The sequence below is a fragment of the Palaemon carinicauda genome, unplaced genomic scaffold (assembly GCF_036898095.1).
Source record: "Palaemon carinicauda isolate YSFRI2023 unplaced genomic scaffold, ASM3689809v2 scaffold10, whole genome shotgun sequence".
Taxonomy (NCBI): domain Eukaryota; kingdom Metazoa; phylum Arthropoda; class Malacostraca; order Decapoda; family Palaemonidae; genus Palaemon; species Palaemon carinicauda.
Window position 1 is genome coordinate 130,001 of NW_027168482.1, and position 26,660 is coordinate 156,660.

General features: G+C 41.5%; 1 protein-coding gene across 7 annotated transcripts in view; it reads right to left on the reverse strand.

Moving 5' to 3' along the window:
• LOC137635197 (G patch domain-containing protein 2-like) overlaps positions 1 to 26,660 on the reverse strand; it is a 784,198-nt gene that overhangs the window by 109,639 nt on the left and 647,899 nt on the right. For all 7 annotated transcript variants that reach the window (XM_068367662.1, XM_068367664.1, XM_068367658.1 and 4 more), the window contains one exon: positions 25,797 to 25,978. In XM_068367662.1, the coding sequence (XP_068223763.1) occupies positions 25,797 to 25,978 (182 nt within the window). The remainder of the gene's footprint in view (positions 1 to 25,796; positions 25,979 to 26,660) is intronic.

The following is a 26,660-nucleotide window of genomic DNA, read 5'->3' on the forward strand; positions in this document are numbered from 1 at the left end:
CTCTCCCAAAGCCACGACTTCCGCCTCGTTCGCTCCCGACAAAAGAAACAACAAAACGAACGAAACCAACAATCCAACACAAACCAAACAAAACTATCAAACAACTTACATCACATTGTTAACCAATTATACAACTATTCACAAGACAATATTCCTTGGTAACAATGCTTATTACAATTAAATATAAATAAAACATTCATTTGTACACAAACCTGCACATTTTCACTTAACGCAATGTAATATTAAGGAACATTTTCCATATACAACATGAACATAGATATTCAATAACCATTGATTTTTCATGTCGTTATTGTAAGTAACGACATATTCTCCACCACAAAAACTTATAATATACAAGTATTTACAACAGTCCCTTTTAAATCAAATCTTTTCTAGTTTCTGCAGCCACCCGAGCAGCCTTCCTGGATTGTCGGGTACTCACTTCAGGAATTTTGGCAGGATCAGGAGTCTAAACTTCTTGCCATAACTCTAACGGGTACAACTTCACAATGGGACGCATGATCTGGCCATGGGAGGTTTTGAGGGTAGCTACCCTAACTACATTGTCAGACCCCACATGCACCTGAATCACCTGACCCAACTTCCATTTGTTTCTTGGCCCTTCATCATGTACGAGGACGACATCTCCTATTTTGGGCCAAGAACTGTTGGACTCCAATTCGATGAGTCTCTCTTAAGGAAATCAAATATTCATGTTCCCATCTTTTCCATAACTGATCACACAATTTGGATATGTAAAGGAATCTCCTTTCTACATTTTCAGTTAATAGTTTCCTTGGGAAAGGATCTTAATTTTCTACCCAAGATCAGGTGATTAGGAGTTAAAATCTCCTTCTGATCAAGATCCCCCGATGTGTAGCTAAGTGGCCTGTCATTTATGATGGATTCCAATTCCCCAAAATGCAGGATAATTCATCATAACTGAGAAGAGCTCGACCGATTACCTTCTTCATACAGGTTTTCAATAGTCCAATCAATCTCTCCCAGATTGCACCAAACCAAGGTGCTCTTGCTGGTATAAATTTCCACTTACACTCTATTTTCTCCAGATGGTTTTGAAAAAGGGGGCTATCTGCCATTGTTTTCAGATATTCAGAAGCTGCTACGAAAGTAGTGGCGTTGTCACTCAACATTAGTGAAGGAAAGCCTTTACGGCTGCTAAACTTCTGGAAGGCCATGAGGAATGAGTCAGCGGACTGATTTCTGACTACTTCCAGATGTATACCCCTAGTGATCGGTCATGTGAATAGTATGACATACACCTTCTCCGGATTTTGCTTCCCTTCCTTTATCCATAACGCCCCGGTGTAATCCACCCCCGTAACGCTAAAAGGTTGTTTCCGTTGTACCCGGAATTCCGGTAATGGGGGCATTATATTAGTTCTATATGGTTTTCCTTGAACTTTCTTACAGATCACGCAATGATGTAACACGCTCTTGACCAGTTGTCGCAGCTGTGGTATCCAGAACTCCTGTCTTACACTAGCTACAGTAGCGTTCATCCCCATGTGTGCTTGCATCACATGATGTCGTCTTATTAATAACTTACTCAGAACACAACCCTTTGGCAGTAAAGTAGGAAATTTGACTTCTTCAGGCAGTGTCGCGTGTTCCAACCGGAATCAAAGAGTTAATCTCAATTACTCTGTTTCTCACAAACACAGGCAGAACATTACTGGATACAATCCAACTAAGGGCGACTTTACTGTCTGACCAGACATATAATTGTTTAAATTCCTTCTCATCAAAGGAATCAATAATAAATTTTGTCATTCTTGCTCCTAGCAACAATGCCATTAGTTCCAATTTCGGAATTGTCAATTCCTTGATGGGCGCCACTCTGCCCTTTGCTAAAATTATATTAGAGCTTTCACCATTTGCTCTATAGGCCACACAACCATATGAAGTTTCGCTAGCATCGCAGAATATGTGTAAGGTATCACTAGTTCCTAGGCTAGCACTCCTAGGAAAAGATATTTCAAAACACTTCTCCAGGTTCTTGCGTATTTCACTCCATTCCTCTTGTAGCGGGTTGGTGAGTTGTTTCTCCCAATCCAGATGTTCCTTCCACAATTTCTGCAAAAATATCCTTGCTTTCATAGTAACAGGGAGAAGCATTCCCAATGGATCCTATATTTGGGCAACGGTACTGAGAATCTCTCTCTTTGTTTGACTCGATCTATTAATATGAGTTGGATTGATAGTTAAAACGTCTTTAATTATATCCCAATTCAATCCCAATACTTTATGAATTTGTTTTTGTTTGGCTTCAATTTGATAAGCAGCAGCAATAGTTTGTATAGACTCGCTATTGCTAACCCACTCCTTCAAATATAAGTGAGCCTGAGCAAATTTTTGTTGGCATTAAAGTATAAATCTATCAACTCAGATTCACTATTAGCCGTAAATTGCAAATTATCTACGTACAAACCTTTCTTCAATCTTTCCACTACATCCACTGTATTGGACCGGGGTAACCACGAGACCACAGTGGACAAGTGATGCTTGATGGTTGCATTTAGAAGAAAAGGTGAACATGTAGCTCCAAATAATACTACTCTAAATCTGTATACTATTAATTTACTATTGGGATCTGTTGGATTTTCCAACCATAAAAAACGCGTATAATTGCGATCTTCTTCACGTAACTGTACCATTAAAAATGCCTTCTCAATATCACTAATACAAGCAAAAGTGTTAGTTCTAAATTGCAGCAGGACTCTGAGTAGATCAGCCGTTACGTGTGGTCCAGTCCATAGACAATCATTCAGGCTTAATCCATTTTTACCTTGTTTTGATGAGCAATCAAACACTATTCTTATTGGAGTAGTGGCACTGTCTTTAAGCACTCCATGATGTGCCAAGTAATGACAATCCACATCAGATTTATTATAGATCACTTTCTCAATGAATCCTCTATCTTCTTGCTCTTGCAAGATTTTCTGATAATGATCCCAGTAATCCACATCCTTCTGAAACTTGATGCTCTGCTGTCGAAGTCTACTCATGGCTAAACCAAAATTTGTCTTCAATCTGAATCTATTGGTTCTCCACGGCAATGCCACAACATACTGTTTATCAATTTCAGAATAGGTTATAGTGCTCTCAAAATCCTTCAAGACCCTCTGGTCTTGTTCTCGCAACTCACTGCAATCTATTCGCAGTCTGTCCAAACTCCACAATGCGTCCAGATCAGTCTTGGGATTTTCATTATGAGTAGCTTCAATTTCTTCAGTTTGTACAGCTTGCTTCAAAATTATCACTTGAGTCTCCCTAGTGGGGGGAGAACTACATGTGCCTGACACCACATAACCGAATATGGTTGGCAACAATATTAAGTTTCTAACCCTTTTGAACCCTGGATGCAAAATATTATAAACATTATCAACCCCTATCAACAATTCAATAGTTGATTGATTCTCAACAGGCAAATCAAAATCTTTATCAGCCAAGCTGATCTTAGTTTTACATAACGACTTTAAACTTCTCTCAACATCGAATTTCTTCGCATATTCTGGCAGCTCATCCACCACTATGCAGTCCATCATTATCAACTTACCTTTATGCGGTATGGCGACACTTATCAACTCGTATTCATGAACAGGTTTACTAGCTAGATAACCTCTCAAGGCTATCTTTTCAACTCCTTTGGACCTATATTGCAGTCTCCCTAGAGCCGATCTTTTAATAAATGTCCTCTTGGCACAAGTATCCAACAGCCCTCTAAGTCGTACCATTCGACCTTTCTTCCCTTTCAGGGGAATTGTTGCTGTTGGTAATATGGATTGCTTACCTGACTTATTTGGTTTGTCCTGCTCATTTACTGATAGCGCTCCCACTTGTACACCACTTTGTTTATTCTTGCTTTGATTTTTTGTTTGGTCTCTATCACACAAGAAGCGATGATGTCTCATCTTACAACCATTATTGCAACTTGATTTGTCACAGTCCACACTAAAATGTTTCTTAGAAGCGCACACAAAACATAACTGCAAAGCTCTGATGCAATTCAACCTTTCATCTCTGGTTGCGTAAGTTTTGCACTATGTCCACCAATGTTCTTTATCACAAAGAGCACATCTTGTGGATTGCTGATAACTGGACTTATTCACATTTCCCTTGGTTTTCTGTCTAACAGCTTGGGATTGATTTACCGTGAATGTAGATATTGACGACAGTTTCAGTTTTATCCACATCAGTTGAAACTAAAGTTCTTAGATTGCGAATCTCCTCTTCTAGGTATTTCTTAAAGGTGTCTAATACTAACCAATCGTCTCCACACCTACGCTTCACAGTCTCACTCACGCTTTGAGGCAATTTGGTATAGAGCAAAATAACATAAAGCTCATTTAATTCCAGCCTTTCACTTTCCAGCGATCTTATTGAGCATTCAAAATTAGCTCTGAAAGTTTGCAATGATTCAGAATTGGCAGCAGGAGACTCCATTTCTAGCAATCTTCTCACCAGAACATGCTTAATTTCATCTCTCTTTCCATAAGTAGATAGGAGAAGAGCTACAGCTTGTGGATAATTGGCAGCCTCAAATTTAAATCCCGAGATTAATTTCGAAGCTTCTCCTGTGAGCGAACTTCGTAAATATGAAAACTTCTGAATTGGTTCCAAGTCTTTCCGCTGGTGTACTGACACATCATATAGTTCCCAGAAGGAATTCCATTCCAATATATCTCCAGAGTAATGCGGAAGATCCAGTTTGGGCAATCTAATACTGGCTGTAGGTAGTGGCGGTGGTTGCGTTAGCGGATTTAGTAACTTCAAATTGTTAGTAATAGAGCTATTGAGTTTGCTGATATGTGTATGGACGTCTCTTGCATATTCAGCTTGATTTATCATTTCATCAGACATTTCTTCTTCTTTAACTAAATCCAAAATTTTTTCATCCAAAGCAAGAACTTTGTTCAAATTAACTAAAATAGAATCCCTAAGGGAAGTTATAGCATCAATATCAGTTGAATCGATCACCTCGGTCATCTTCCCAATAAAACGTGTGATAACGGATTTATAACCCCCACGTCGACGCTTCAACGACTCCATTGTGACAAGACCAAACTCAGACAATACAAATACAACATATTCAAATTTTCAATAAATAATAAATATGCATCCAACTATAATAACTGGGTTCAAAGGTTTTAAATTAGCAAATTTTCACAAAGGTGATGCATCACCCAATAATTTTCTCCCAAATTAAACAATAAAAAGGAGAAATTTTATAATACGTGCGTAGTGGAATGTGCAGGCCCTGTCCCATACTTAACCCAGCCCTAAATCTGAAGGGGAAGGACGGGGTAACCACGATCCTACTCACCTTCTACCACCCTTTACTTTTCACATATTTGTTTGACTCAATGCAAATACGTTGAGCCAACGCCTTGTAACTTTTATGATGGAAATGAATCCCATCTCTGGCTAAATCACTTTCTGATAATAAAGTAGGGACCACCCTAACTCTTGTATCTCGCTTTAATTTTTTGTTTAAACAGTTTTTTCTCTTTTGATAGTTTTCGGCAGAGGTTCTAGATGGTGTTTTACGTATTTCTATTAACATAACAAAAACCTCTGAATTATTGATTGTACGTAGACTCTCTACCAATCCAAGAATATTTTTGTGAATACTATTCACCAGGTTAGGGTTATCTCCTGGTACATCTAAGTCATTGCTACCTATGAACAAGATAGTGATACTAGGCCCATAGGTAGTAAGTTCGGTTATCAAGCCAGGTGTCATAAGGTTGGTTGTAACAGCCCCTGGTCTACCAAATGTCTTATATTCTAAGGGTTCCAATAATGCCGATCTACCACTATGAAAACAATTCTCCATATGGGTGACATGAGAATGTCCCACAATAGCTACTTTACGCTTCATTGTTAAATTGTTAAACGAGAAATATTCTAACAAGAGAAAATTTACATTAATTCAAAGTAAAGGAAAATAACACAACCAAATTTAAGACTTAAGACAAGCCGGACAAGGCCTTACTAATTTAATCAAACTTCATATTCGAAACCGTTTTAATCAAGCCTGAAGTGCCTCTAACTTACAAATAGCGCGAAAAAAAGTATTTGTTTCTTGCGGCACCACACAAAGAGAAAAGGAGACAGGTTAACCACGTCTGGTTATGTAGGCAGATAACCGCATACCAATTTAAAGAAACGCGCAAAAACAAAAGGATTCAACAAGGTTAGGGAGGGTAGGCATTATCCAGCAAAACATCAACACAACATAGTTATTAGCAAGAAAACCCTGCGTAAATGTCCAATATAATCACCAACGGTATTAACCGTACATGTGACTAAACCAAAGAATTATTATATGATCAGCGTTCAAAACTTATATGATCGGCGTTCAAAAATTAGAAATTATCGAAAAATCTCACAAATTTCACATAAACCTGGTTAATACGGCAACATATTCCTGCAGACTTATACTAAAGATTCATCAAACTGGCTTACGACTTCATATATGCCACGAACAAGTACTACAAACTATTACCAGCTTGGCTCACAACACCAAATATACTGCCGACATATCCTGGTCACGGCACCAAATATCGTTACTTATTAGGGTCAAACAAGCAACAACATATAATGACTTCAGTCAATTACAGAAATTACTAATTACTAATTACCAGATTCGTTTTGTGTTACAAAAACAAATGGACATACTATATTCTATTGTGCTTTTTCCCCCCCAATTATTATTTACTAGTTTCATATGAAGTTCTTGCCGAGTTCGGATTACAATAGGCACGGGTAAACCACAATACCATTAATATACATTTAATTTTACCCAGTAACGAAATCCCATGCACAGATATGCATATCCCTAGCGATTTATCCCATTCAAGGCAATTAATATTATATAATACTCATCCAAACATCGGTTGACTAATTCATCCACTTCATTAAATGCTGGGAAGGAACGGCATCATTAATCAAAGTGAAATTCTCTTCACTCTGATCAAGTTCTCCAAACCACGCTACGCACGTTGAGAAGTGACAGGCAGAAACTGTGGCCGTTACCTCTGTTGCCTCTGTCGTAAAAATAATGTGTTCGCTCTCTCTCCCAAAGCCACGACTTCCGCCTCGTTCACTCCCGACAAAAGAAACAACAAAACGATTGATTGATTGATTGATTTAAAGTTTTCAGGCATCCTGACATCTGAGGTCATTGACGCCGGTAACATTTAATTTATGTATACAAAAATAAAAGATAAAATAAAATAAAAAATAAGAGTATTCAATTAAAATCATAAAAGTTGAATGTAATAAAAGTTAAATATTTTTCAGAAGACCTGCTTCTGAAATAAATCTAAAAATGCCACTTGCATGGTAGGACACATCATTTCCAAGAATCTTGGCAAGGATGAACCTGCCACCCTCACCTCGAGCCTCAAACAAATATCTATTCCGCAAGTTGTTATAATTGGGGCATTCGGTCAACAAATGCCTTACTGTTAGAGGTACTACACAGTCGTCACAATATGGTTGGTGTTGGCCCTTCAGCAAAAACTCGTGTGTAAACCGAGTGAGACCAATACGGAGACGACAAAGAGACGTCTCCCATTTTCGGGGCATCATATTATACCTCCAAGGAGATATGTCATTTGTTATCTCTCACATTTTATTGCCATCTTGACTATCCCATTGCTGTTGCCATTTATTGCAAACCAATTTCTTGATGTCAGGTAAGAAATCATCACAGGGAATGGGATACCTTCTTGGCAGCAACTCTGATGCAGCCTCCTTAGCCAGTGAATCTGCCTTCTCATTCCCGGACACACCTACATGTGCTGGAACCCAACAAAATTGAACTGTTATACCTCTCCGTCCAATTATGAAAAGCCATTCTAAAATCTTTAAAACTAGAGGGTTATTAGAATTAAAAACTTCCATAGCTTGAAGGACACTCCTTGCATCACTAAAAATTGTAAAATTACCCTCCTTCTCCAACGCTATTTTCTCAATAGCGGTTAATATGCCATACAGTTCGGCAGTAAATATGGAAGCGGTCAGAGGAAGTGCACCTCTACAATTAAAACCATTACTATGTACTCCAAAACAACAAAACGAACGAAACCAACAATCCAACACAAACAGAACAAAACTATCAAACAACTTCCATCGCATTGTTAACCAATTATACAACTATTCACAAGACAATATTCCTTGGTAACAATGCTTATTACAATTAAATATAAATGAAACATTCATTTGTACACAAACCTGCACATTTTCACTTAACGCAATGTAATATAAAGGAACATTTTCCATATACAACCTGAACATAGATATTCAATAACCATTGATTTTCCATATCGTTATTGTAAGTAACGACGAGGATATTGGGAGTTAAATGGCAGGACGGGATTATAAATGAAACTATGAGAGAGACTACTCGAGTGCCATATGTGGAAGATATCATGATGAGGTAGATTGAGATGGATTGGGCATGCTCTTCTCACTCCCAAAGAGAGATTAGTTCACCAAACGTTCAGCTGGGCTCCATAAGGTAATAGAAGAGTTGGAATACCCAGACCTACATGGCTGAGGACTATGAAGCGTAAAGTAGGAGATGATGAATGGAGAAGTATCGAATTGAAAGCTCAAGATAGAGATGATTGGCAAAATCTAACCGAGGCCCTTTGCATCAATAGGAGTAGGAGATGATGATGATGATTTTCTTGTACTGGATTCCATGTTCTAGCCTTTCATTGGAAAGTTTTTGGAGACCACATAGTATGTTAACTCCAAAAAATTTATTTTTATCTAAGGGTGTTAGTGGACCACAAGAAAGGAGTGGTCAGTTGCTGAGGGTAGTGATAAAGTGTCTTACAGTAGGAAGCTATTCTTTCACAAAATTTCACGTTTCATTTTAGTTTCTGGTGCCTAACCCTCAAAAATGTTAAGGGATGACTGTAAAAACAAAAAGTTCATGCCGCAAAAAATGACAAATTCGGAGATAATTTGTATCTTTCGCTAACTAATACAAACCTGGAATTATTTATGTGGATATCCTTTCAGCGGCAGCTGTAGGTAGCCATTAGACTTTAATTGCGAGGTGGCAACCCTGCCTAACCGCTTAAGCAGGTAGGCTGGGGGCGGCTGGGGGGGGGGGGTACCCAGCCACCTCTATATATACTCTCACAGCGGTGAGACGTCACTTTTTATCGTAGGCAGGACTTCTGGGGGACAGGTGATGGGAGGCCAATTTATATAAATAATTCCAGGTTTGTATTAGTTAGGGAAAAGTACAAATTATCTCCGAATTTGTCATTGTTCCCATACTAACAAACCTTCTGTTATTTATGAGGATGACTCACTCTTAGGTGGGTGGAAGTCCTAGATCTGGCATGGACATTGACCCGCTTTTACCTAGCACAGAATATGACTAAGGTCTAGGGAAAACTTTGACACCTCGCTTATATATACAAAGTGAGTATAATAGCAGCCTGTGCAATGTAGTAAAATAGAGGTTGCTGTTTGTATGAATGTGTGTGAGTTCATAAAGGAATACAACAAGACGTATCCCATTGCTCCCTCGCAGAAAGCAATGGGGACGTAGACAGTATAGCAATTTATAACTTATACTAGGCTACACAAGGGAAGTGATAATTACTTGCAGAGGTTGAAGCCAGCTTGCAGAGGGACCCATGGCCCTGTACCCCAAGGGAGGGGAAGATGAAGAAAGGAAAGCCAGACATTCTTCTCATTCACCACAGTCTTAACCCGGGTAACCAATGCCCTCAACCAACTGCTACTTGTCCATCAAGGAGCTTGAAGTATCTTAAACCACTTGTTGAGCAGCCACCAAAGAACCGATAGTAAACGTACCGAGTCTCCTGTGGGTCACGTCTTTAAAATAAAGGACTGTGAAGGTGGTACACTATGTCTTTTCCACACGACCTCTTGGAGAACCTGCAACACTGAGAAGTTGCGTTTACACGCCAGGGAAGTGTAGATTCCCGACGTTATGGGCTCTAGGTCGACAAGCCTGAGGAGGATCAGGAACCAAGGCTCTTTCGATCACTTGGCAAATCAAGGAGGAAACTGTTCTTGGTGATCCTCCTCTTTACTCTCCGTGAGCTAACAAACAGAGATGTTAGTCTGGGCCGTGTTGCTGCAGTGCATTTAAGATAGTACAGTATCTCAAACTCCCCACTGGGCAAAGTAACAACTGATCTGGGTTATTGGTTACAGAACGAAGACTTGCAATCTGAAAGGGCCAAATCTATGGTCCAGTACCCCCGGATTGTGAGTCTTAGCAATAAACTCAAGGACGAAGCTGAGTGTCACTTCTCCCCATCCCCTTGAATAGGGCGATGTCATATGAGAGACTATGAAGTTTAATGATTCTCTTTGTTGAGGCTAAAGTAAGCAGGAACACCATCTTCAAAGTGGATTTCGGTCAGTTGCATGGGGTAATGGTTCATAAGGAGGTCCTTTTAAGGATCTCAAGACGCGAACCACGTTCCAAGGAGGAGGCCTGATCTCTGACAGAGGGCAAGTCATCTCATAACTCTGTATTATCATTATTATTACTTGTTAAGCTACAACCCTAGTTGGAAAAGCAGGATGCTATAAGCCCATGGACTCAAACAAGGAAAATAGCTCAGTGAGGAAAGGAAACAAAGAAAAATAAAATATTTTAAGAGCAACAACATTAAAATAAATATCTCCTATATAAACTATAAAAACTTTAACAAAACAAGAGGAAGAGAAAAAAGATAGAATAGTGTGCCCGAGTGCACCCTCAAGCAAGAGAACTCAAACCCAAGACAGGGGAAGACCATGGAAGACCATGGTACAGAGGCTATGGCACTACCTAAGATTAGAGAACAATGGTTTGATTTTGGAGTTTCCTTCTCCTAGAAGAGCTGCTTACCATAGCTAAAGAGTCTTTTCTACCCTTACAAAGAGGAAAGTGGCCACTGAACAATTACAGTGCGGTAAGAAGAATCGCTTTGTAATCTCAGTGTTATCAGGTGTATGAGGACAGAGGAGAATATGTTAAGAATAGGCCAGACTATTTGGTGTGTGTATGTATAGGCTAAGGGAAAATGAACCGTAACCAGAGAGAAGTATCCAATGTACTACTGTCTGGCCAGTCAAAAGACCCCAAACTCTCTAGCAGTAGTATCTAAACAGGGGGGCTGGTGCCTTGGCCAACCTACTACCATTATGAGTAAAGAAAGCTCCAACAAGGAGGAAATATTGACTCCTTTTAGCTTGAAGGCAAGGCTTATGGCTGAGCGATAGCCTTTCACCGCCAATACTTAAAGGAGCTTTTCCTCCCGAATAGTGTTATCGAGTGGAGAGATACTCCTTCCATGACACCAACCCCAGAAGACTCTCCATTTTGCCTGGTAGACCAAGGCTGTGGACTACGCAGGAGTCCGGACACTCGCTCCGTAACTTGTCGTGGTAAGCCCTTCTGAGTGAGGAGACGCTGGATAGTCTCCACGCGTGAAGTCAAAGTGACTGCACGGTCTTGTGGAAGATGTTTTCGTGTGGTTGTTTGAGTAGATCTTGTTGTGGAGGAAGTTCTCGTGGTAGATCTACTAGAAGTTACAGGAGGTCTGGAAACCACTACATGATGCCATAGGAGCTGCAAGGGTCATTATTATATCTTTGGACACTATTGTCTTGTTAAGCAGTCTTCTCATCAGACAAAATGGGGGAAAGGCGTACATATCGGTGTTGTCCCACCGTTGTTGAAATGCAACTTGCCATAGAGCCTGTGGGTCCGGAACTGGGGAACAGTAAAGCGGAAGCTTGTTGTTCAGAGATGTTGCGAACAGGTCTACAGTCGGGGAATCACACAAAGTCAGGACTTTGTTGGCTATAGGACGATTCAAAGACCATTCAGTGCCTATTATCTGAGTTGTTCTGCTCAGATTGTCCGAGAGCACATTCCTCTTGCTGGGAATGAATCAAGCTGATAGCGCCACCAAATGTTCTGATCATCTGAGGATCTTTACTGCAAGATGGCATAGAGGCTGTGAAAAGGTACCGCCCTGTTTGTTTATGTAAGCCATTACTGTGGTATTGTTGCTCATCAACACCACAGAGTGACCTGCCAGCAACTGTTGAAACTGATGAAGAGCCAGGTAGGCTGCTCTCATCTATAGAAGATTTATTTGCTGGTACCTTTCTGATTCTGACCAAAGGCCGGATATTGTATGGTGCAGCAAGTGAGGGGGAACGAAAAGATTCTGGCCTCGCCGAAGGTTTTCGTCTACCATCCAACAACTCAAATCCGTCACCTGATCCTGAGTTATGGGAACTCGGGTGTCCGGTGGGTCAGAGTGTTGGTTCCACACGGACTTCAGCTGCCACTGCAGGGATCTTATCCTGAGGCGGCCGTTTCGAACAAGATGAATGAGAGAGGTTAGGTGGCCTAACAGACTCAACCAATGAGAGACTGGAAGAACATCTTTCCTGAGGAAGGGTGCAGCCACTTCCTTCAGCCTGTGTACTCTTTCGTCTGATGGGAAGACTTTCTCTAAGATTGTGTCTATGATCATTCCGAGGTATATCAGTCTCTGTGAGGGTTTCAGTGATGACTTCTCGTGATTTCTCAGGCCCCGCAGATTCTAACGTAACTCAAGAAGCATGTCTCGGTGATGAAGACGGGTCGTCTCCGAGTTTGCTAGGATCCGCCAGCCGTCCAGATACCTGAGAAGACGGATGCCGTTCCTGTGAGCCCTAGATGACAGTAGGGTGAACACACTGGTAAATATCTGAGGAGGCGTCGCGAGACCGAAGCATAGAACCTTGAGCTGGTATGCCTTCAACTTGTGAATGAATCTTAGATACTTCTTTGAACACGGATGTATTGGGATCTGCAAGTATGCGTCCTCCAGATTCAGTGTGCACATGAAGTCCCTTGGACGTACCGCTTGGATGACCGTGTCTGCTGTCTCCATTCTGAACTGAGTCTGTTGAACAAAGAGATACATAACTGTTCTCCAGCCTCCAGTCCCCTTTTTCACCAGAAAAATTCGACTGTTAAAGCCTGGAAACCCATCTACCACTTCTTGGAGAGCACCCTTCTGCAGCATGGTCTGGACTTCGGCCCTGAGGGCCAGCTTCTTTGCAGATCCCTTCACATAGAAGCCTAAATACACTGGATCCTGAGTCAGAGAAGGGAGAGATTGAATGAACAGGACACGATACCCTAGGGCGATCATATCGACCGTCCGGGGATTTGCCCCGTGGAGCCGCCACCTCTGCCAGCGGCGCTGTAGGTATCCTCCCACAGGTGGTGGGTGATGAGGAATGCCATTCCTACAAGGAGGGACTACCTTGGCCACCTCCCTTTTCTCCCTTCTTTCCTCTGAAGGACTTGGACCCTTTCTGTTCCTTGGACTGAAAGTGCCGCTCAGACACCTTGAAAGGTCCCGAGAACCTGGAAGTTGAATGGTGAGTAGAAGAAGGTGCTTGCTGAGGCTGGGAAGACTGGGATAGTCTACCATAGGACCGTGATGAAAGAATCGTTGGGACTATTTCCTCCATCGCTCAGCAGCCCTCTCTATCTCTTCCAGAACAAAGAGAGAACCCTTGAGGGTGAAATTTCTCAACTGAGAGACCTCCACTTTCAGCACCTGCTTGTGGAATCGACCTATGACAGTATCCCTTCTCTTGAGGATAGTGTTCGCCCACAGGTTGATAACGTAGTGTGACAGAAACTCAAAGAGTCCGGGTTCCTGACAATAGGAGGGACTCCGTCTTCCTGGCTGACTCCTTCGACAGATCGTGGGAGCGAACCATGAAGCCCAAGAATCCCAACCATAGATCCAGCCACGAAGCAGCCGGCATGGCATACTTCGCGCCTCTCTATAAGTTTTGGAGCTCAGCTACCGATAGTGAGGCCTTCAGAGAGGAGAGGGTTTTGAGTGGCAATGTCCTTCGTTAGGGACTCTACCGAAAGATCAAGGGTCATTGTGGAATGTGGTTCCCCTTCTATCTCGTAATACTTCCTTTGTAACACAAAAGGAAGTGGAAGAGACAGAGAGGAGGAACTTCCCCTTAAGGAACTAGAAGTTCCAGCTATCTGAGTGATAGCTTTCCTTTTGGCAGCTCTCACACCTTTGGACCAGGCCAAAGCCACACTGGACCTGGAAGGCTTCTAGGTCTAGAATATTTCGTCGAGAACCATATCATTCCCTTCCTGGATGGTGGAACCAGGAGTGTACAGCCTGTTGATAGCCCTCATACAGGCGAGGACCTGGCAAAAGGTATGCTCCAACTCACATCTTTCCTGTTCGGAATGATCGTTCGAACTGGCTGCCTTTGGAAGATTCTCATCCTCCAAGTCTAAGGGTTTGTCAACCTCCAGGCACATCCAGAGGCTGGGGTAGGTCAGGGTAGTCAACTGAAACCGTGGATGAGCCCACCACTGGGGACTGCATCTGTGCCTCTGCCTCTCTAGCTTCCTGTGCGGGGCCTGTTACGACCCCATAATAGTTTGTAAGAAATAATTCTTTCCAAAACTACTGCTTTGGGTTATCTCATATTCTTCAAATACCATAGTTCCCTAATCATATGTCAATATTATTGTTACAGCAGGTGACGTTGGAGGCATGAGGGGTACTTCAGGCGGGACACGGAACTCTGCAGTAGACGAGAGTGGACGTTCAAATAGTTGTGCGTTGAGAGTGTGATTTTGGCTATACTTCAGTGATCGTCCTGGGAATCGTGCATCGTTGGCTACGAAGGTAGCGAATTTATGGTGAAAGCACGCTTTGTGGAAGCTGAATGCTTCAATGGACTTGCACGGTATATGTTCCCGGACGATATAGTTGATGAGGATTCGCCTCAACGAGGAAGTTAGCCCTGTTGTTAACTGTTGGTAGCAACCATGTGTTTTGTCCCTCTTGCAGATGTTCCTGTGAGGTGTCCCCCTGATCATTTGGATCAGTATTATTAATTATATAATACTTGCCTCACCTCCGTTTAAGAAACTGTAACTGTCAGAATTTCATTAACTATTGTAACTTTCAATTGGATTGTTTGTAACGATTTTCATTACTTCATTTATACGTTTATGGGTTTTTCTTTTGTTAATAATTATTCAAAATGTTTTTGTATGTTTTATTATTCCACTCAAATGTTTCTGCTGAAGATCATTATTATTAAAGCTCAATCTATATATATATATATATATATATATATATATATATATATATATATATATATATATATATATATATATATATATATATATATATATATATATATATATACTGTATATATAAAGTGAAAAAGGACAATAAATTAAATATGTTATGTGCCGGGATCTGGCGGCAATAAACTTTTGAAGTATTTAAGAATTGGTCCGTAACATATTTTTGGCATCCTCAGCGGGATCTTCACCAGTGTCATTGGGTTGGATTGTGTAATTAATGGTAAAAACATGGAAATTGAAACTAATGACGATGCTGCTCGTTTTCTTAGAGGAGACAATTGGCGTAGCAAATTGTTTACTATTAAAAAGTCGGAATTGCTGGTTGTGTCAGATTATTTACAGTTGGAGTTTACAGTTAGTAGTACTATTGATGACATAAGGAAAGGTATTATAGCGTATCTTGTTCCGGATGGAGTGGACGTTGACTTCAAGCTTTTAGAGGAAGAAATCGATGAAGACTGTGAGGTAGTTAAACTTCGACTGAAACTGGATTTGAAAAAACTCGAGTTTGAAGATGAACAGAAGCGGCGTGAACATGAACTTAGTATGAAGCAGTTAGAAAATGAACAGCAGAAACGTGATCATGAGTTGGAATTGGCCAGGCTGACGGGTTCCCAATCTCCTATTTCTGATAATGAAGATTCCCGTATGTTGAAGTACGTACGAAAGTTTGACGAGAGTGACGTCGTAGAATTTTTCATAGCTTTTTAGAAGGTAGCGGCAAATTTCAGGTGGAGTGAGGATAGGTGGGCATTCATGGCTCAGACTGCTTTCTCCGGGAAGGCTCTAAAGGCTTGGGCTTCTCTGTCGTTGGAAGATAGAAAAGATTATGCTAAAGTGAAAAAAGCCATTTTAAGGATTTACGAGATGGTTCCTGAAGCCTACAGAGTAAAGTTTCGTGACAGTCGAAAATCCTCCAATCAAACGTTTGTGGAGTTTGTTCGTGAAATGGAGAAGCATTTTGAAAATTGGTTGAGATCCAGTGATGTCAAGAGTGAGTATGCTAAATTGTGTCAGTTAATGTTATTGGAAAATTTTAAGCACAATTTACCGAAAGACCTTTGCATTTTCTTAGATGAAAAGAAAATTGACAATTTAGCAAATGCCGCTCGGTTAGCTGATGGGTATGTGATAACACACAGTAGTTATTCTAAGCCTGCTGCTAAAGGTAAATATAATGCTTGTGAAACTGGTAAATTGCCTACAGGGGTTAACGTAACTGCTAATGATGGTAATCAATTTAAGAGTGGTCCTGCTTCTCCCCAAAAGCATTTTAAATCTAAGTTCTAGGGCAGGGTAACTTGCTTTTGTTGCTGTAAAAATGGGCATATAGCTGCTAAATGTCCTAAAAGGGATTCTGCCATGCTCATTAATAATAAACAGGTAGTGGATGACGACTTTAGGTGGTTTAAATCTCAAGATAAAATCAGCACACTTGAAAATTGGCAAGTGTGTCATAATGTCAATGTACTTAGAGATACAGGGTCTTCTCAATCTTTAATTCTACGGAAAGCCATTCCAGTGGTCAGTAAGTGGTTGAATGAGCATAAGCTTATTAAAGGTGTTGGAAACGAGTGGATATCTTGCCCGGTAGTTGAACTGTATTTTATTTCAGACATTGTTGCCAGGGAGTCTAAGTTTTCGGTTGTTGATACTCTCCCCATACCTGAGGTTGATGTTGTTTTGGCAAATGATCTTGCTCAAGGTAAAGTAAGTTGTAATCAGACAGTTTTTGTCAATCCACAGGTGTTAGTACCTAAACTGGTGCTTGTGACAACTAGGTCAGGTAAAAGAACTGATTTTGAAGTTGAGCATCCTGATTGGGAGAGCTTGTTTAATGCAGATTAATTGGTTCACGTAAGTAACAATAAATCTGTTTGCTCTGAAGAAGTAAAGAATTGGAATAGAGATGACTTAGTAAAGGTTCAAAATGAGGACATGGAGATTAAAATTGAGATGACTTAGTAAAGGTTCAAAATGAGGACATGGAGATTAAAAATATTAAAATTAAGTTGGAAGAGGGTAAAGGAGTAGATTATGAAGTGGATAATGAAGTTCTCTATAAAAGTAATTGTTCCTATTCGGAAACGAGAGGGAAATCAGTTGAAGCATAGGGTAATTGTTGTACCTTCTAAATTCAGAAATGGTATATTAAGAAAAGCTCAAGATGCTTTGTTTGCTGGTCACTTGGGTATTACTAAAACCTTTGATAGGGTTAGGAAAAATTTCTATTGGAAAGGTCTGAAAAGAGATGTCAAGAAACATTGTAAGACATGTCACCAATGCCAAATTTCTGGTAAGCCTAATATGGTAATTCCTAAAGCTCCCCTTTCCCCCATTCCTTCTTTAGGAGAACCCTTTGAGCATGTAGTCATTGATGTTGTGGGTTCCTTACCTGGTTCGAAAGTAGGGCCTGAGTATGCACTAACTATCATAGACAGGTTAACAAGATATCCCGAGGCTATCCCTCTAAAGTCCCAGAAAGCTAGGGTCAATGCCAAACATTTGATCACTTATTTTTCTAGGTTTGGTCTTCCTAAAACCATCCAGTCTGATCGTTCAACTAATTTTTTATCAAAACTATTGCTGCAGCAGTAAGAATTTTGGAATTGAGCATAAACCTTCTACTCCATACCATCCAGAGTCACAGGGAGTTGTAGAAAGGTTTCACCAAACTTTGAAGGCAATGATTCGGAAGATGTGCAATGAAAAGGTTGGTTTGTGGGAAGAATATCTTCCTTATTTGTTGTTTGCAGTACGGTCTATACCAAATGAGTCAAAAAATTTTGCTCCATTCAACTTGGTGTTTCCTCATAAAGTAAGAGGTTCATTAGACTTGTTAAGAGAAGTTTGGGAAGGTAATGGGCAGAGCGAAGTGAATATTGCTGATTTCATTAATGATGGTGAGGGCAAGCTTTACGAAATGTGGGAAATAGCAAAGAGTAATTTACTGAAGAGTCAAAGTAAGATGAAGTCTTTGTATGATTTAAAATCTAAGGAAAGAGTCTTTGTTCCTGGAGATAAAAGTACTAGTTTTGTCACAGGGTGTAAGAGGTTCGCTACAGAATAAGTTTTTGGGACCCTTTGAAGATCTAAGCAAAGTGAATGATTTGAATTACATTATTAAGCTTCCTGATTGTAATTTTCAATGTCATATTAACATGTTAAAAAAGTACTTTGAGCGAGAGAAAGCGGTGGTTTCGTCTGTTTCAGAGGAGGTTAATTCGAAATGTGTAACTTAGGAGAAAGAATTTGCTTGGCCGGGTAATAATTCTATTTTGTTACCTAATGAGTGTAGAAGTCCTATCCTGAGTACTAACCAAATTAATGGATTACTGAAAGTGTTAATGAAGTTTCCCGAGACTGTCAGAGATACACCAGGTAGGACCACTTTAGTACAGCATGATGTCAAATTAGAGAGTGAAACGCCAATTAAGCAAACCCCTTATCGCTTAAATCCTGTTAAGAAAGAATTTGTTGAAAAGGAAATAAACTATTTGCTAACTAATAATTTAATTACACCCAGCAGCAGCAGTTCGTGGAGCTCACCAATTGTAGTTGTTGCAAAGGAGAATGGACAAAGGCGATTATGCATTGATTATCGCAAGGTCAACAAAGCAACAAAGGCAGATTCTTTTCCTATTCCGCGTGTTGACGATTGCATTGATAAGGTAGGAAATTCAATAAGGTAGGAAATTCAAAGTTCATAACGAAAATTGATCTCCTAAAAGGATATTACCAGGTCCCTTTGACTAATCGAGCAAAAGAGGTATCGGCGTTTGAGACAGCTGATGGTTTATATCAATTCGAAGTGATGCCCTTTGGCTTGCGGAACGCCGCTGCCACTTTTCAACGATTAATGGCCATGGTTACTCGGGGAATAAAAAATTGTATTGTTTATATTGATGATATCATCGTTTATTCTAATGACTTTGAAACCCATGTGGTGATTTTGGAGGAATTGTTAACTGCTCTGTTCAATACTGGTTTGGTGATTAATCTCAGTAAGTCTGTCTTTTGTGAAGCTACTGTAACCTTTTTGGGTCATGTAGTTGGGAAAGGTGAAGTACTTCCTAAAGAGGTTAATGTTGCAAAGATTAAAGAATTCCCTGTACCTGCATCAAAGAGAGCATTGCAGAGATTCTTAGGAATGGCTGGTTACTACAGCCGTTTCGTTGCTAATTATTCAGATGTTGTTGCACCTTTAACCAACTTGTTGAGAAAGCATTCCAAATTTGTGCGGGATGACAAATGTAAAGAGTCATTTGAAATAGTTAAATGTGTATTGACTTCTAGTCCCGTTCTCAGGGCACCAAACTTTGAACTTCCTTTTAGCCTTGCGGTAGATGCCTCGGATCAAGGGGTAGGCACTGTTCTGCTGCAGGTGTGAGGATGGAGTAAGTCATCCGATTTCATACTTTTCTAAAAAGTTGAATAAACATCAGGTCAAGTATTCAGTGATAGAAAGAGAGGCTCTTGCTCTTATATTAGCTCTTCTGCATTTTGAAGCATATATTAGTGCTCAGAGTGGTAAAGTTATAGTATATACAGATCACAATCCACTGAAATATATCCAGCAGTTCAATAATAAAAATCGTAGACTTACCCGCTGGGCAATGTTTTTGCAGGATTATAATTTGGAAGTTATTCACATTCCTGGCAAAGAACCATATCCTTCCCTTCCTAGATGTTAGAACCAGGAGTGGACAGCCAGTTGATGGCACTCATACAGGCGAGGACCTGCCAAAAGGTATGCTCCGACTCATGTCTCTCCTGTTCGGACTGGCCGCCTTTGGAAAATTCTCATCCTCCGAGTCTAAGGGTTCGTCCACCCCTAGGCTCACATCCAGAGCCTGGGGTAGGTCAGGGTTGTCTATGGAAACCGTGGATGGGGCCGCCACTGTGCCTCAGCTTCTCTAGCTTCCCGTGTCGCGGCGTTCTAGGTTTTGTCTTCATGTCCTTCAGTTCCCTACGCACAGGACGTTCCTCCGCGGTCTTAGAAGGGGGAACCTGCGAGGTCTTCGAAGACTTAGAAGAAGCCTTGGCAGCAGGAGCTGGAGGTTCCTTCTCTGGAAGAGGTACAGAAACTGGACGCTGGTCCGGAACCACTACCTCAATGTCTTGAGGATTGAAGGGATTGATCGCAATCTCCCTGGGCGAGCCTATGTCCCTACGCGTCCTAGGATGGATGATGTCGGCGTGAGGTGGAGTTACGCCTCTCATCCGTCTCTTCTCTTTCTTGGTTATGACGACTTCCTTTGCTTTCACTGGCGTGAAAGTTAAGTTGGCCATAAAGAATCAGAAGAGGCATGGCCTTCAGCATGTGATTGGGGTGGAGGTGATCTGTGCGCTTTGTCTGTCGTCGACCTCCTTCTGGGGTCTTGACTCCCAACTGACGAGCTCAACGAGGGTTCCAGAGGGATTCTAGGGGTTGCCCTGACTAACAGTCGGGGTTTGTGGAGGTCGAGGTGCCACCTTCAGAGCCTTCAGGATAGTGGACATGAAAGACACGCCCATGGAGGAAGCTCTGAACAACTAGGTACACCCTGGAGGTCCATAGAAGTGTGTCCTTTGGGTGTAACTCCAGATGGATTGCCAGTAGACGGAGGAGATGACCTCTGAGGCAGAGGAACACCTTCCTTCGAACGCGGAGGAAGGGCTGGGCTAATGGACACATTTGCAAACCTATTAGGAGGCTCCTTGAACCCTTCTGGGAAGGGTGTCGGTCTTCCGCTCAAGATGGAGGACGCAGAAGGGTGAGACGAAGGTGTTAGATCCGCACTTGCTCACAATTCCGACACACCTACTCGTGAATTGCTCAAAAAATTCACCAATTTTCTCATGAAATTGCCAGATTCACGAGCAAAATCGCGAACTTCACGTCAACGGATGCGATTCACGAGAAGAAGTGCTTGCAACACGAGCACTAGCCATAGAGAAAGAGATAGTCTAGCGCTTTCCTGCTGCCCCAGAGGAGCACCTACGTCTAACGAAGTCGGCAGAGGAGGCCTCTGAGTAGGGAATACTCTAGATGGAAAACGCGTTTCAAAGCGTTGTGTAGGCAAGTGCTTCGCTAAAACTCCCCAAGCTGTGAAAGGCACTGAAGGTTTAGCTGGACGCCTGTCTGAGGAGTGCTCGTTTTCATCGTCAGGTTCGGTTCAAGGTCGTTTGGAAGGTCTGGTTGAGGGGCTACGCGCTGATAGACTGCGCGTACGCCTACCTCTACCTTTAGACGAGGAACGTCTACACCTTAATCGCGAACGCACGGTTCATGATTGTAATGTTCGTGAACGGGAGCGTCTAGCTCTCGTTTGAGAACGGCGTGAACGCCGCGAGTACTATCCTCGTGATCTAGATCGGCGACGATCTAGAGCGCGAGCATCTGAACCTAGGTTTAGACCTTGCTCGCGATCGATAAGAAGGTGATCGCGAGACTTGTCTTCAAGAAGAGGAACGCCTCCAAAGAGAGCGTTGAGACCCGCCTCCAAAGAGAGCATTGAGACCTACGGTCTCGAGAGTGCGAAGCTCTAGTGTGTGAGTGTCTACTAGGCGAAGAACGCTGTGATCGTGTCGTGATGACCTACAATCATTACGATCTTCCAATCGTCGTGAACGGCGATCAGAGGAAGACGTTCCAGAAGGGTGTGGCGATGGCGATGCTCGTCCCCTTGCACTGCTGGTGGAAGGCACGCTGATCCCTGGAAGATTGTCACCTGCAACCCGAGGATTCTTGTGGGAAGAAACAGAGGGTTGAAGGTTCAGGGATGACGAGATCCCAGGATACAGAGGATTCGTCGTCAGCAGGGGGTCATTGGAGAGGCGAACGTAAACGATCACCTCGTCCACATGTGGAAGGGCCAGGGGAAGGCGACAGATGGACCTCGCACAGATCCAGAGCGTGAGATGTCGACGACTCCGGAGAAGGATCCCTCCTGGCCCCACGCTGAAGAAGGCGCAGCCACCCCTCCTTCGAAGGGGGTCCCGAAATTCCTAAGGACGACAACACCTGCAGCAGATCTGAAAGGGAGAAAGGCTTGCCAGCAGCTGGAGGACAGGTTGCTCTTCTAGGGGAAGCAACACCACCTCCAGTACCGTGGGGTTGCCAAGGAGGTAAGCGATCTGCGCTCCTACTCGAACGTCCCTCGTGAGAGTGTGCACGAGGAGGAGCTTTGTAGAGAAAATTGGGGGTGCGAAAAGAACGCGCACTGCTGAGGGAGAACTATTGCGCTTAAGTCTTCTTTTTCCTACGCTGCCCAAACTTCTCCCACTGGGAGGCAGGCCACTCCCTATACTCTATGCAGGCAAACCCTGCTTGCATCGATGCCCTCATCACATAGGACACAGAGAGTGCAAGTCGGTCTCTAACAACGACATGAACGTCTCGCACGTGGCACCCTCTTGCCCTGGACACGTTTGCATGGTGAAGGTGGTCGCACAAGAAGACACACACCTGCAAAGAGAAAGCAAAAAATGTAAAAAGTCCAATGACAGTCATGAGGAGAGCGGACACGTCCGATCTCTACTGAACCAAAAGAAAAAGTGACGTCTCTCACCGCTGTGAGAGTACAGTATATATAGAGGCGGCTGGGTACCCCTCAGCCACCCCCAGCCTACCCGCTTACTCAGTTAGGCAGCGTTGCCATCTTGCAATTAAAGTCTAATGGCTACCTCCAGCTGCCACTGAAAGAATATCCACATAAATAACGGAAGGTTTCTTAGTATAGGAACAAATATACAGTAATAACTTGAGATACGAGTTTAATGCGTTCCGGAACCATGCTCGTGTGTCAATTTGCTCGTATCTCAGATTAATTTTTCCCACATAAAATAACAAAAAAAAATTAATCCATTCCCACCCTATGAAAAAAACCCTAAAAACCGTATATTACAGTGGGAAAACATGTTTTTAATTGTTCTAATTAACATTCTACGCTAACAAAATAACAAATACCTATTAACTGGATATGATGTTCAATGAAATGTAACATTATTATGGTGTTCTTACCTTTGAGACAAGACGGTAGCGGCTAACGGCGGTGTGTGCGAATTCTACATTTTGTTTTCATTTTCCTTCTTTTTACTTTTCTTTTTCTTCCGGGTTGGTTCCTTTTGCCTCGCTTTCACCTTCACTTTTTGACGGCCTTTTTAAAAGGAACCTATCTAGGGATGGTTGCTTTTGTCTCACCTTCAAAATGTTGCGAAAATGACACACGCAAGTGTCGTCTTCAATAGGCTAACGCACGACCACTCGCCAACTTGTCCGGGTGCCTCTTTTCCATAAAATTAGAAAACTCATGCCACTTCGCTAACATGTCTTTGATTTCTGCCGTAGAAGGGCGGCCCTCGTCTTCCACCTCTTACTAGCTACTGAGCTCCTGCAACACCTCCGAATGTTGCATCTCCTGGAGCTCTATCAATTCCTGTGTCATGAGCTCTTCCTGATGCTCCTCGACAAGGTCGTTCACGTCTTCCTCGTCTACCTCCAGCCCCATGGACTTTCGAAGAGACACGATTTCATCCATAACAATAGGTTCGGGGTCATCAGGGTCTGTTGTATCGAACCCTTCAAAGTCCCTCTCAGCGACGGAAGCTGACCACAATTTCTTCCATGCTGAATTAAGAGTTCATCTTGTGACACCCTGCCATGCATCGTCAATAATTTTCAAGCAATGTACAATGTTAAAATGTTCCTTCCAAAATTCACGAAGGGTGAGATTAGAGTTGTCTGTGACATCAAAGCATTTCTTGAACAAATGCTTCGTGTACAGTTTTTAAAGTTGGAAATAACTTGTTGGTCCATGGGCTGGAGGAGTGGCGTGGTGTTGGGCGGGAGATAAAGGACCTTGATGAACCTGAACTCATCAAGAATGTCTCTTTGAGACCAGGAGGATGACCAGGGGTATTGTCGAGAACCAGGAGACATTTCATTGGCAGGTTTTTCTCGGCCAAATATTTTTTGAGTGCCGGACCAAAGCACAGATTAACCTATTCTGTGAAGAAATGCCGCGTAACCCAAGCCTTAGCATTAGTGGGCCACATCACTTGCAGTTTTACTTATTCAAAATATTTCCATAATGAATAATACGACAGCACCATTACATTATAACCTATCATAGCTTTCATACAGCTGTATTGTAGTGATAGTAATGTACACATATAGCAATACACACAACAGTATCAAAGTGTGTTGATAGTGTCAGGATGGTATGGCGCTGACTTTAGTGTTATGAATCATCTTACTTTGTACTAAAGATGTATTAATAATGTACAATTACCTCTGAAAGTAATATGAACTACAATACTGTGATAAAAACCACATGAAAGCAATGGAATGCAATGCAGCCATTTATCTAATTTATTAATCAACCACATGTAGTCAGTGGTTTATGTTTTGGGGTATTATGAGTTGACCAACCCCCCATGGAAACACATTCACAAATTTTCACTCCTAATCCTCATGAATAAGAAGAGCCGAATGTAGCATGAAGGCTACTGTTACAGATTCAACAGTGCCTATGAGTGGCAAAGACACATGGCATTGTGGAAATGTGAAGTATAAATGAAGGATATGTGGTTTTGCACAAGAATACACATCTGCCAGTGATCATGATCAAGTATCAGATTATGTAAAGTCAGTGGCTAACTTATTAATGGTGTGGCTTCATGGTGAAAGGGCTGCAGTATTAAATGCCCTACCAAGGCGAATCATTTGAGACACCCAACTTATTTTCCATCCTGAAGTAGTTGCTGTTCTTACAAAGTATCATTCCCTTCAGTGGATAAGACAGTGACAATGGAAATGAATAGTATTGCCTCTCTCCTATCCAGGAAACATCTGTGAAATACAGTACAGTATAGTTTAATAACTTGGTTACACATACGCTGGGGAATATTTTATTTCCTTGCATATAACTCCAGTAGTGATGACATTGGTTGTTATTTCATGTTTGCTACTCCAGAAAGTTTGAGATTAATATCTTTTAATATTAGCCTGTAGAAGTAATACCATGAATTGTTTTCAGATATTTTGCGATAGTAATTTACTGTATTTACAGCGTTAGATAAAAATCCAAGCAGTGACAATTCTGTTTTAATATGATTCTGCTTGAATATTATTTTCATTTACATGCCATAACAGATAAACACTAAAACTGTCCTTCCCATTTAGTTTTTTCCTCTTTCTGAATAAAGCAGCAAACCTATCTCATACTTTTAACAATACAGTTTTTGAAAATGGAGCGATTCTAACAATGTTTACCAAGTAATAACCATATAACAAATATGGTGAGGGATATAGATGGTTTTTTATCAAAAGACTTTAATAACAGTGTTTTGAATTTATAATACTTGAATATCAGCATTCAAATGATGTTATTGTGCTCAAAAGTCCGTAAACTGTGTGTAATATCCCTAGGATTGGAACCTGCCATTTTAATCCTGTAACACAAGTATAAATTTATATGATATGATATATTACTACAAAAACTAACACTAACAGTAGTAGTTTGGCATGTCAAAAAACTTTTGACATATTAAAGAACTAGTAAGAAAAAATCAATAGACCAACCTGCACTGTTAAAAACACTCTCAACTGAATCATTGCTGCCTTCTGTAAGGTTATTAGAGGGAGGTGGTGTTCTTTTGCGGCGCTTCAAATCACTTAATGGTACTGGCAAACCACCTGGAAAAGATCCTCCACATGCTAAAGTTTCACCTTCCACCTCCAGCCTCTGCTTGGTGATTGTGTTTCTGAAGAAAAGGTTTCTCATGAGTTCTATAAATAACTAACACATTACACAGGATAAAATTATCCTATGAAAATATCTTGAACCAATCATTAAAGAAACTTTACATTAATTAAAAACTTGCAAAGGGTTCTTTCCAAAGTTTTATAATAAGCCTTCTAATCTCTAACAAAATCATATAATCTAATATTTTATCAGAAAAGTTATGCATAATTATAAATATTGTAGATATGAAAACAGATATACTGTACATTAATAGATTTTCATAGCTTAATTAAAATAATTTTGTGAGAGAAAGTATTGATACATACATACATATACCAAGGCACTTCCCCCAATTTTGGGGGTAGCCGACATCAAACAAATGAAACAAAAAAGGGGACCTCTCCTCTCTATGTTACTCCCAGCCTGACAAGGGACTCAACCGAGTTAGGCTGGTACTGCTAGGGTGCCACAGCCCACCCTCTCCCATTATCCACCACAGATGAAGCTTCATAACGCTGAATCCTTTACTGCTGCTACCTCCGTAGTCATCCAAGGCACCGGGGGAAGCAGTAGGGCCTACCGGAACTGCGTCACAATCGCTCGCCATTCATTCCTATTTCTAGCATGCTCTCTTGCCTCTCTCACATCTATCCTCCTATCACCCAGAGCTTCCTTCACTCCATCCATCCACCCAAACCTTG